Below are 10430 nucleotides of genomic sequence, written 5' to 3'. Positions count from 1 at the left end.
CGTAGCCTTGTGTTTCAGATTTTCTCCCGTCCCCTAGATGGCAAACGGTCCGATATATGTTAAACATGGGGAGAACCATAATCTAATGCCTGTCCACTTTTGCATCCTCCTCTTCCACAGGAGATCTTACCTAGAGAGGACAAAAGATTTCATCTGTGAGTGTGTTCCTCAGAGAGCAAAAGGGACAGGACCCCCTGAAAACATATTCAGTCCAAGAGGGGGCTCAGGTTGGAAATGAAGATTTTTAGGATCATAAATTTAGGACTGGAAGGACCCTTTAGAGATCCGCGAGTCTAACTCCATCATTGAACAGATAAGGAAACAGACCCCAAAAGGTGAAATAGGCAGTATTCAAAATCAAGGCCTCTGATGACAGGTTCAGTGTCCTTCCCATTGTCATAGACTAATAGACAAATTAGAAAATCTTTACTTTTTTTTCCTCCCTTAGCTAGCCTTGTTTACTGAATGGCTGTTGCCTCAGATAAACGGGCCTGGAAAAGACCAAGGTCTATGGCTGCCCCTGCGGCCATCCCCAGTTATCTTGATCTATATCTGGTCACAGGCTCTGGAGACCAAAGTGAGGCTGGTGACTTTGCACAGCCCTGCCTCCTTTAAATCTAATTCACTAACACTTTAGGACTCCACCTTCCTGATGTCATCGGGTCCTCTTTGAGAACAAAAGGCAAACAACAACAGAAAATCTGGAAGCAGATAGGTTCCCATCCCCATGTGGGTCAAGTGTGCCCATTTTACAGGTGTGAAAATTGGAGTTTAGAGAGCTTAAAAGACTTGCTTGGTCAGCTGTTCAGTGGCATAAATGAGTCATGAGCCAATGTTATTTCAGTTCCACAACCAGCGCTTTCCCCTAGTACTTTGTTCATGCTAAATCGCTACCCCAAACCTTAAACGAGAACCCCAGGCTTCTGTGTCTAAGGGCTGAGTTAACTCAAGATAATTTATAATTTTACAAGACTTTTTTTTTTTTTTTTTTTTTTTTTTTTTAGCCCAATCTTGTTTCACGCTCTTGTTTCTATAAGTGAAGAAACTAAGGATAAAGAAAGGCTTTCTCCAAGGTCATAGAGTGACGCATTGATTCCGTGTCCTAGGCTTTTTCCACTCCCCACCCCCACCTCCCATTCCCGTGGGGAAGTGAAGGAAAGAAGTACCTGAGCCAGACCATACTTCTTTCTCACGGGATGTTCACCTTGATGCCATGCCCGGGGCCTGCTAGGACTGAGGAGCCCCCGACAGAAGGATGGGAGCTGAGCGAGAAGAACCTTGACTGGAGGGGAGGCTGCGCCTGGACAGCTGGGGCTGAGCCAGAGAGAAGGGCAGGGGTTACTGACCATCTCGCCCTCAGAGTCCTGGCCCCATGCCCGGGGAAGGGGGGCCAGACCAGAAAAGCGCCCGATTATTTCCTGCCACAGAATGTCGTAGAGTTCCGGGAAGGTGCAAAGTCAGCTGCTGGAGGGGCCGAGAGGTCTGATGGCTCTAACTCTGCTCCCTGCCCTCCCCCATCAATTCCCCCCGGGACCCAGGCCCCCTAGTCCCCAGCCTCCGGCTCTTTCATGCCCTTCCCGTTCAGGCGAAATTGTCGGTGACTGGGAGCAAGGATCCTTGTGGAAACGGGGTCAGCCCCTCCCCGAGCCGTTAAGGTCCCGTGGGGTGCGGAGCCTCCGAGTCCCCGAAGTAGCTCTAGCCGGCAGACCTTTGGGGGGGGGCGGCCCCAGCAGTGGTTGCTGCAATGCATCAGGCCCGGCCCCCTTACACCCCCCCCCCGCCCCGAGCCTCTGATTCATCCCTTCCCCCCCTCCCCGCTCCTCCCGCTGCAGTGCGCAGGAGACAGAGGAGCCCCGACTCGGAACGGTGCACGTAGAGCGGGAGCCTTTCTTCCCACCGGCATGCCTTGAGCCCCACTCCCCCAGCATCTGGCTGAGCTGCCTGGGGTTCCTGGCCCCTAGATGTGCCCCTGTCCAGGGCGGGGCAGAAAGCCGAGCAGCGGTAGCGAAGGCGGTGGGGGGGGAGCGGGGCGTGATCCCCCCGCGCTCGGCAGGGGGGCAGGGGCAACCGGCTCCGCGGGGATGCCTGGACGCCGGGCTCCGGGGCTGAGCCCCCGCCGGTAACGGGAGCGGGGGGGGCGCGTCCCCCCCGCTGGCCCGGTCCTGCCGAAGGGGGTGACGGCGCGGAGCTCCAGCCCGAGCGGGAGCCGCAGCCGCAGCCGCAACAGCAGCTGCGCCCGCCGGGGTCATTCCGGGGGACATTCCACGCGCTGCCGACGCCTCCTTCCCGCCGCTATTAATACCGGGCCGGGGGCGGCGCGGAGCCCAGGCGAGCGGGACCGAACCGCTGGCTGCGGACAGCCCGAGCCCGAGCCCCGGGGCCGCCGGGCGTCATGGGGCTGCTCGCGGGGATGCTGCTCTGCGTGGCGCTGGGTAAGTGTGCCCGGAGCAGGGGGCTGGGGCGGGGGAGCTGGGGCGCTGAGCGGGGCGGGGCGTGCGAGCCGGGGGCCGGGGGCGCGGAGCCGGGGCCGGGGGCGGAGCCGGGGCCGGGGGCGCCGAGCCGGGGCCCGGGCCGCCTCACCGCCCCGCTCCAAACTTCCCGGAGTGGCCGCGGGGACTCCCACCGCGGGACCCCTCCCCAGCAGGCACCCTGGCAGAGAACTCTCAAAGGCACAGGCGCGCCTAGTCGAGGCACGGGAGAGGAGGGAGGACCCCGGCCCGCAGGAGGCGCAGATGGGGGGGGGTCGGCAGGTGTCGGGCGGAGGTACTGAAGGGCTCCCCAACTAGGGCCAGCACCTTCTCCCCTCGTCCCGGGCGGGGGAGAGGGGGAAGGCTGTTTTCTCCCTCCCTTTGCCCTTCCCATGTTTGGAGTTGAGGTTTTTCGGGGGGAGGGGAGAGGGAGAGCGGGGAGCGAGATGGAGAGACGCCTGGGACGAGGCTGGGGCAACAGGAAAAGGGAGTGTGGGCGACCGAGCAATTCTCTGGGCTTTGGGAATGGCTCTGGGGGAAGAAGAACTGGTGTCAGCTGCTTCTGGGAGTCCTGCAATCTGTAATGTGACACCCACACCCAAGAATGGGGTAAGGGTGGGGGAGGGGGAGGAAGAGAGACTCATCAAGATGGAGAGATAGCACGGCGTGATGCACAGAGACAGATGGAGAGAGAGACGGGAGCGAGAGAGATGGAGAGAAGAAGAAAGGGACCGGAGGGGGACCCGAGAAAGTGAACCTCGGGAGGATGAGAACCCGCTCTGCCCTCACCTTTGGGTGCCAGGAGACTGACACGGCAGGGCGGGGGAGCGAGGAGCCCACCGGGGCTGATCTGCCCGAGGGGAAGCTAGCAATGGGGGGGGCCACAAGTGCTAGGCTCCCCACCCCGGGAAAAGCGGTCAAGAGAAGGCAGAATCCCAACTTTTACAGCCCCGTCCTCCCCGAGCCGCTGACCAATGAGAAGGGCTGAGGGAGCCAGAGTTGTTTAGCAGGGGGAGGGGAGCAATTGGGTGTTGGTTCCGCGGCCTAAGTCCCCCATGACCTCCTTTTCCATAGCCCCTGCCTTAGGGATAGGGCTCCTAGCAGCCCGTCCCTTTCATTCACCAAAAGAAAACAACAAAACCAAACAAACGTCCCTATTTGTTCAGGAGAAACCCAATGAAAAGGGAAAACAGGCTGAAAGCCGGCAGGTCCAGCCCTGCCTTTAGTCCCTAACGGGGCGGGCCAGGCGCTGTCTACGGCCCCTTAGAGAAGTGAAGCCCCCAAAGGACAGACAAAGGACTAGCTCCATTGTGTATTTTTCTTAGTGGGTTGAACTCACAACCTCCGTTCTCATCGTTAATGACAGCGGATAGAGAAAAACGAACTCTTGTCTAAAAGAGTCCTAATGGCACCGAATGTACTGGGTTTGACTGGAAAGCCATGTCTTGGGGCAAAAGTGTGTGTGGGGGGCATCACTTAGTCTTCCTCCATCCTTCAGACCCTCCCAGAATTTAGACGATCTTCCCAATGACTTCCCGGGTCCTTCTGTTGTCACTATTCCCTTTCGGCCACCAGGGGCATGATGTTTCAAGGATAACTTTTAACTAAAATTTTTTCAGATAAAACTAATCAACTCCGAAAGGAAGTAATTATTACAGACTAAAAAGACCCTCACAGAGTCAAAGTTTCTGAATCGCTCTGGATGTGCAATAAAAAGATTCTAAACTCACTAGTATGGTGGAAAACCCAGAGCTGGTGATCAGAGACCGGAGTTCAAATTCGTCCTGCTATTTACCTCTTATGTGCGGTGATAAGACTCCTGGGTAAATCATTCCACCTCCATGCTTTCGATTCTTCATCTGTTAAAATGAGGAGGTTGTAGTTGTTGATCTCTAAGGGTCTTTCTAGCTCTCAATCTGATGAACTCTAGCCTGAGGATGGTTTGGGGTGAGCACTGTGGCCAGAACCAGGGGGATCTTAGCATCTTCCAGCCTCTATTCCAGGTCTGTATTGTTTGGTGTGAGCCATGTCCATCTCTATCCCCCTATGATTCCTTTGGCCCTATTCTGTTCCCAGTTCTTGGCCTTTAAAAAAAGAAAGTACTTTTCTATGCTAACCCATTCCTCCTCTGGATGTCAGGCTATCCTGTCCTGCCTCATCATCGAGTCTTTTGCCTCCAAAATTGATGATTTTATGGTTCCAGGCCTTTGGAATTTAATTCTACCCTTGTATCTGACCCTGACCTGATTCTTTTTACTGCAGTAGCTTTGTCAGAAGCACGGTGACTAGCCAATTGTAAAGGCTGTTTTTTTTTTATTATTTTTATTTTTTTACTTAATGTATTTCCCCTTTGCTCTAAGCTTGATTCTGGATTTGCTTTGTCTAATGGTCTCTGGGCTATCAACTTGCTTACCAACCCCAGCATTTTAGGAGGGTGTCAGGTCATAGTGTTCCCTCACTCTCCTCTCCCTCCCCCTTTCCTCCTCCTTTCTTTCTCCCTCTCCCTGTCTTTTTATTTTTTTTTTATATCATAGCTTTTTATTTTCCAAATACATGCAGAGATAGTTTTCAGCATTCCCCCTTGCAAAACCTTGTGTTCCAAATTTTTCTCCCTCCCTTCCCTCCCACCCCCTTCCCTAGGCAGCAAACAAGTAATGCAATATATGCTAAACATGTGCAGTTCTTCTATGTATATTTCTACATTTATCATACTGCACAAGAGAAATCAGATCAGAAAGGGGGAAGTGAGAACAATAATTAAAAGCAAGCAAACAGCCATAAAAAAAGTGAAAAAATTATGTTGTGATCCACACTCACTTCCCACAGTCCTCTCTCTCTGGGTGCAGATGGTTCTCTCCATCACAAGTCTATTGGAATTGGCTTGAATCACCTCATTATTGAAAAGAGCCACATCTTTCAGAATTGATCATCACACAATCTCGTTGCATAGCTCTCTGTGTCACATATCAGATCTTCTGAAGTTCTGCCCCCATTCTCGATAGCTTCACAATACTCCTGTGGGATTGGTTGGGGAAAAGTTTCTTCCCATTTGCTATAAAGAAAGAAATGGACATTCTTAAAGCAACTTGTTCCCAATTATACAAGGAATCAGTGTCAGAGTTAATCCCAGAACTCAGTCTCTTTACTACTACATAATTTCACTTCCGCATAATTCAGTACAAAACCAAGGCTGGTGCCAGAATGACCAAGGGGCGAGCAGAAACAAAACCCACCATAAAATCATAGACTTGGAGCTAGAGTTCATTCAACTGATAAGGAAACTCAATGAAACTTAGAGAGTTGTGATTTGACTGTTGTTTCACAGGTAGTAATTGCTAGAATTGGGATTTCTGATTCTCCAAATCTATTGCTGCTTTCCCTTCCCTTCACTCAGTCCAATTTAGTCTCAAATAATCTAGCTTGGATCCAAGTCCAGATTTTCTTCACTTATCCTAGAACTTGAAGTTTACTAAGGCTTTAAGTCTCCTTTCTCTTCCTGCCTGATCCTACTATTTCTACAGTGTCATCGGTCTGGGGGGGCTGTGTGGAGGTGGACTCAGAAACAGAGGCTGTCTATGGAATGACTTTCAAGATTTTATGCATCTCATGCAAGCGCCGAAGTGAAACCGTGGCTGAGACCTTCACCGAGTGGACTTTCCGTCAAAAGGGGACTGAAGAATTTGTCAAGGTGGGAGAGATTAGGGGAGGAGGGGGGTATAGCTAGGGTAAGGTTCCTGTTGAGGTTTGATCTGGGGGATCAGAATTCAAAGTCAGTAAAAATGATAACTGGGAGGGGGGTGTAAGAATCAGGATTGGGAATTGGATTGCATTGGAGCTGACATGACCATCTTGCCTTGGATCCCCCAGATCCTCCGCTATGAAAATGAGATGCTGCAGTTGGAGGAAGATGAGCGTTTTGAGGGTCGTGTGGTGTGGAACGGGAGTCGAGGCAGCAAGGACCTGCAAGACCTGTCCATTTTCATCACCAATGTCACCTACAACCATTCAGGTGACTACGAGTGCCACGTCTACCGCCTTCTGTTCTTTGAGAACTATGAGTACAACACCAGCGTCGTCAAGAAGATCCATCTTGAGGTGGTAGAAAAAGGTAAGCATCCCCTCTCCACAGACCTTCTCCACCCACTCCGTGAATTCAACCTGCAGTTCTCCAACGTCAAATAGGGAGGCAGATGGTCTGGGTGGGATGATGCTGGCTCCATGCCCAGACTACCCAGTGGGGGTGGCCAGGCTCTTAGCTCATTTTCCTTTGTCCCTGGCTCTCAATCAACGTATCTCCCAATCTAACTCTGTCTCTGCATCGGTCTCTGGTTCTTTACTTCTTTGGCTCTTTTATCTGTTTTCTTGGTCTGTGCCTGTATTTTAAGGATACCGCACAGGTCAGTGGCCGGGGATTTTGTCCTATGACAGAGGCATCCAAGGTCGGTCTGAGAAGACCACCGTTATTTTGTTTCCCTCTGCTTCCCAGACCCCCCACCCAAGGAAGATTACAGAAATCAGTCAGACAACAAGCATTTATTGAATACTCACTATGTGTCTGGCATTGGAGACTCCATCTGGGCAGAGAGAAAATATCTGGGGAAACAGAGAATGTGGGGAGTGGGACAGTCCCCTTGCAGATGAGATTTTAACTGAGTCTTGAAGGAAATCAGGGGAAAATTAAGAGGCAGAAGTGAGAGGGAATAGAATTCCAGATGTGGAAGGGCAGGTGTAGTATGATGCGTGAGGAAGCCCTAGGAAACCAGTCCCTGGAAGGTGGAGTTTGTGGAGGAGAGTAGGAAGGGGCCACAATATGGAGAGTTTAAATGCCAATTTAATCCTGGGGGTCAAAGGGAGCCACTGGGTGGAAAGGTTTACACTTTAGAAAAGTCAAATTGGCAGTTGGGAATAGATTGGAGACCAGTTAGACGATATTTGCAGTAATTCCTTCTAGAAGTGATGAAGTTAACATGCTCCCCAAACATCCCAGATTCCTTTGAATTCTCTAATCCACTATGTTTTATCATCTGGGAACTTCTCTTAAACTTCTTTGAGCCTATTTCTATTCTCCACCAATGCCATCTCTTGGAGAAATAAGGAGGTTTTCACCACACTCCAAAGTAATGATTCCTTTAGTTTGGACTTGATCTTTGAAGGGAATTCCTTCATCATTGTTCCTGGGCAAATGTTGTAAAATGAAGGAGTCAGACCATCGCTGTTCCTTCAGGTCCACCCCAGCTTTAATATCCACTGAAATCTATGAATTTATAGGACCTGGAACCCAGGTCTTTCCATTTCTTCCCTATGTATGTAGCCTTGAATCCTATTCCTCTCAAGCATCCTTTTCGTTTGATCTACTGAGTCAAACTTAATAGGAATCTTAGCCTCCCAGACCCAATGTATTTGCTCTGCCTATACTGTCTTCCTCCAGAATCATCAGCTTTTTATGTATTTCTGTCCCAATAAAACTGTACTGGCCAAGCCTATGCTATGTGGCTGTACTAGGTGTGGGGACAGAATTGGGGAAAGTGAAACACGGGCTCTTCCCACAGAAATGAAATCTGACCAGAGAGGTGGGACAGGTGTTTAAGACTTCAAGGATCCATGATGGTGATCCATCCTTCTAAAACTTGATGGTCTTTAAGAATTGCTCCTAAAAAAAAAAATTAAAAAAAAAAAAAAAAAGAATTGCTCCTGCTGAAACATAGAGAGCCGCAGGAGCTACATGATAGGGGTCTTGCTTCAATGTAGATCAGGGGTCCTCAAACTTTTTAAATAGGGGGCCAGTTCACTGTCCCTCAGACTGCTGGAGGGCTGGACTAGAGTAAAAACAAACACTTTGTTTTGTGGGCCTTTAAGTAAAGAAGCTTCATAGCCCTGGGGGAGGGGGATAAACGTTCTCAGCTGCTGCATCTGGCCCACGGGTGTAGTTTGAGGACCCCTGAGGTAGAGAGAGGGATCTTGGAGCAGTTGGCCCCTCTTCAAAGCCTAGTCCAAGCTCATGTGCTGTTGATAAGACCTTAATGAGCCCAGGACGACTTTCACATCCTATGATAAGGTATCAGAGCAAGAAGAAGGCATATGTATGGGGAACAATTAGTGTCAAAAGCAATTTTCAGTTGCACTGCATTAGATCCAGATAGTCTGAAGTACATCTGCACATACAGAGAGACGAACCCCATGCTGGGAGATCAATGAAGACGTGGTCTCACTCTGTCGAGGGTTGGGGGGCTTTGGGTGAGAAGGGAGCTAAGGTGAGGTGATGGGGGGAGGGGGAAGAGCTAAACCAACATTCCCTGATGACCTCTGCCCCATCTCCCACGGCATCCCATGCTATCAATCCCTCTAACTCTGTCCCTACCCCCTTGCAGCCAACAGGGACATGGCCTCCATTGTGTCTGAGATCATGATGTACGTGCTCATTGTCGTGCTGACCATCTGGCTCGTGGCTGAGATGGTTTACTGCTACAAGAAGATCGCTGCTGCTACTGAAGCGGCTGCCCAAGAGAATGCGTGAGTCCAGAGGGGGGGTTTGGGTGAAACTTTCCCTGGGAACCCCCCAAAAGCCCAAGGGACAAAGCCAGGGTTAGGGCTGGGGGCTGATTTATATTTGGGATTGGGTTTGGGGTAAAACTGGTTCTGAGTTTAGGAGGGGGTCAGAGGTGGGGGTTTGCCTTATGGAGTCCGGGTTATGGGGGTTCCAATAAAGCCTGGTGCCGAGGGGTCCATGAGGATGACTATTTGGCTGACTGGAGGTTAGAACTGATTGGATTGGGAATTATGGAGATTCCTGATAGTCTCTGGATTGGGAGAAGAGTTCAGCACAGATGTGACTTTCTCTGTGTCCCCCTGGTGTCTTCACTCCGAGCCACACTGTGCTGCACCCCTTTGTGGTGACTGATGTCCGACCTTTGATCCCCACAGCTCAGAGTACCTGGCCATCACTTCAGAGAGCAAAGAAAACTGTACAGGAGTCCAGGTGGCTGAATAGCCCAGGGTAAGGCTGGGGGCCTCTGAGGAGGGGAGTGGTGTATGGAGGGGCCGTTCTGTCATTCACTCTCTTTCCTTTGTCCTTCTCTTCTAGCCTTCCGGGCTCCCCAGCCCTGCCTGAAGAAAGGGCTGCCCCTGATTGCTGGGTTGGGAGGGGGGGGTCCCACCCCTCCTGGGGGCTCTCGGCCTCCATGCCAAAGGAGTAGTAGTAGGGCGAGGCGGGGGCAGGGGCCTGCCTGTTAATCTGTCTAATACTGTAACAAAGGGCCAAGGGGCAGTGACCGCCTCCTGGCCCGTGCCTCCCCCCCTTCCCCTCTTCCTCTACCCACCGGATATGACAGCGGGGGGTGGGGGGGGGTGGGGGCCCTCCTGACTCACCAAAATGCATGATGAAAAAAGCAATATGGCCACCGTCCCCCCTGCTTCTGCTGCCTGATCTTTGGAGGGGGGAAGGGACAGCACACATCTCCTTTCCTTTCTCTCCCCACGCTGATTTGCACATGTCTGCCGCTTTGGCCGCACCTCACGTCGCCACATCTGAGGATGCAGGGGCCCTCCCCCTGACCCCGGCCTCCCGCCCCTGGCCATTCACCACACACTGACTGACAGGGAAATAGGGGCCTGGGGGGCCAGGACGCCTGGATCTAGGATCCAAGGCCTCAGGACTAACATCCATGTTCCTGCTCCCTTCTCAGCGACCCTCGTGACCTAGTGTGTGGCAGGGCTAAGGGGCGCCGGATTCTCTTCCACACTAGCTGCACCTTCCCCCTAGTTCTGCCCCTGCCTCCTTTCAACCTCGGCTCATCCTGCCCTCACCCCCTTCTCACCAGCCTCAGATCTGTGGGCATTTAGGATGGGGAGGACTCCACCTTCCTAGTTACTGTACAGTTGTAGTTTTGTTCATGAAATAAAACGCGCTCGGACTTGAGTCTCCGTCTCCCTCTTCAGTCCGGCTCAGAGGGGGAGCCCGCCTCC

At 51.9% G+C, this 10430-nt stretch overlaps 1 protein-coding gene across 1 annotated transcript; it reads left to right on the top strand.

Moving 5' to 3' along the window:
* The first annotated feature begins 1816 nt into the window (after positions 1 to 1816).
* Positions 1817 to 10383, top strand: SCN1B (sodium voltage-gated channel beta subunit 1). Its single transcript, XM_031963818.1, has 6 exons — positions 1817 to 2432; positions 5990 to 6156; positions 6336 to 6576; positions 8837 to 8978; positions 9390 to 9462; positions 9550 to 10383. Exons 1-5 carry the CDS (start codon positions 2393 to 2395, stop codon positions 9454 to 9456), a joined length of 657 nt encoding a protein of 218 aa, XP_031819678.1. The 5' UTR covers positions 1817 to 2392; the 3' UTR covers positions 9457 to 9462; positions 9550 to 10383.
* The last annotated feature ends 47 nt before the right edge of the window (positions 10384 to 10430 follow it).

Source organism: Sarcophilus harrisii, chromosome 3 (genome assembly GCF_902635505.1).
Source record: "Sarcophilus harrisii chromosome 3, mSarHar1.11, whole genome shotgun sequence".
Taxonomy (NCBI): domain Eukaryota; kingdom Metazoa; phylum Chordata; class Mammalia; order Dasyuromorphia; family Dasyuridae; genus Sarcophilus; species Sarcophilus harrisii.
Note: the sequence above shows the minus strand (reverse complement) of the source record. Positions and strands in the feature narration are given on the sequence as shown.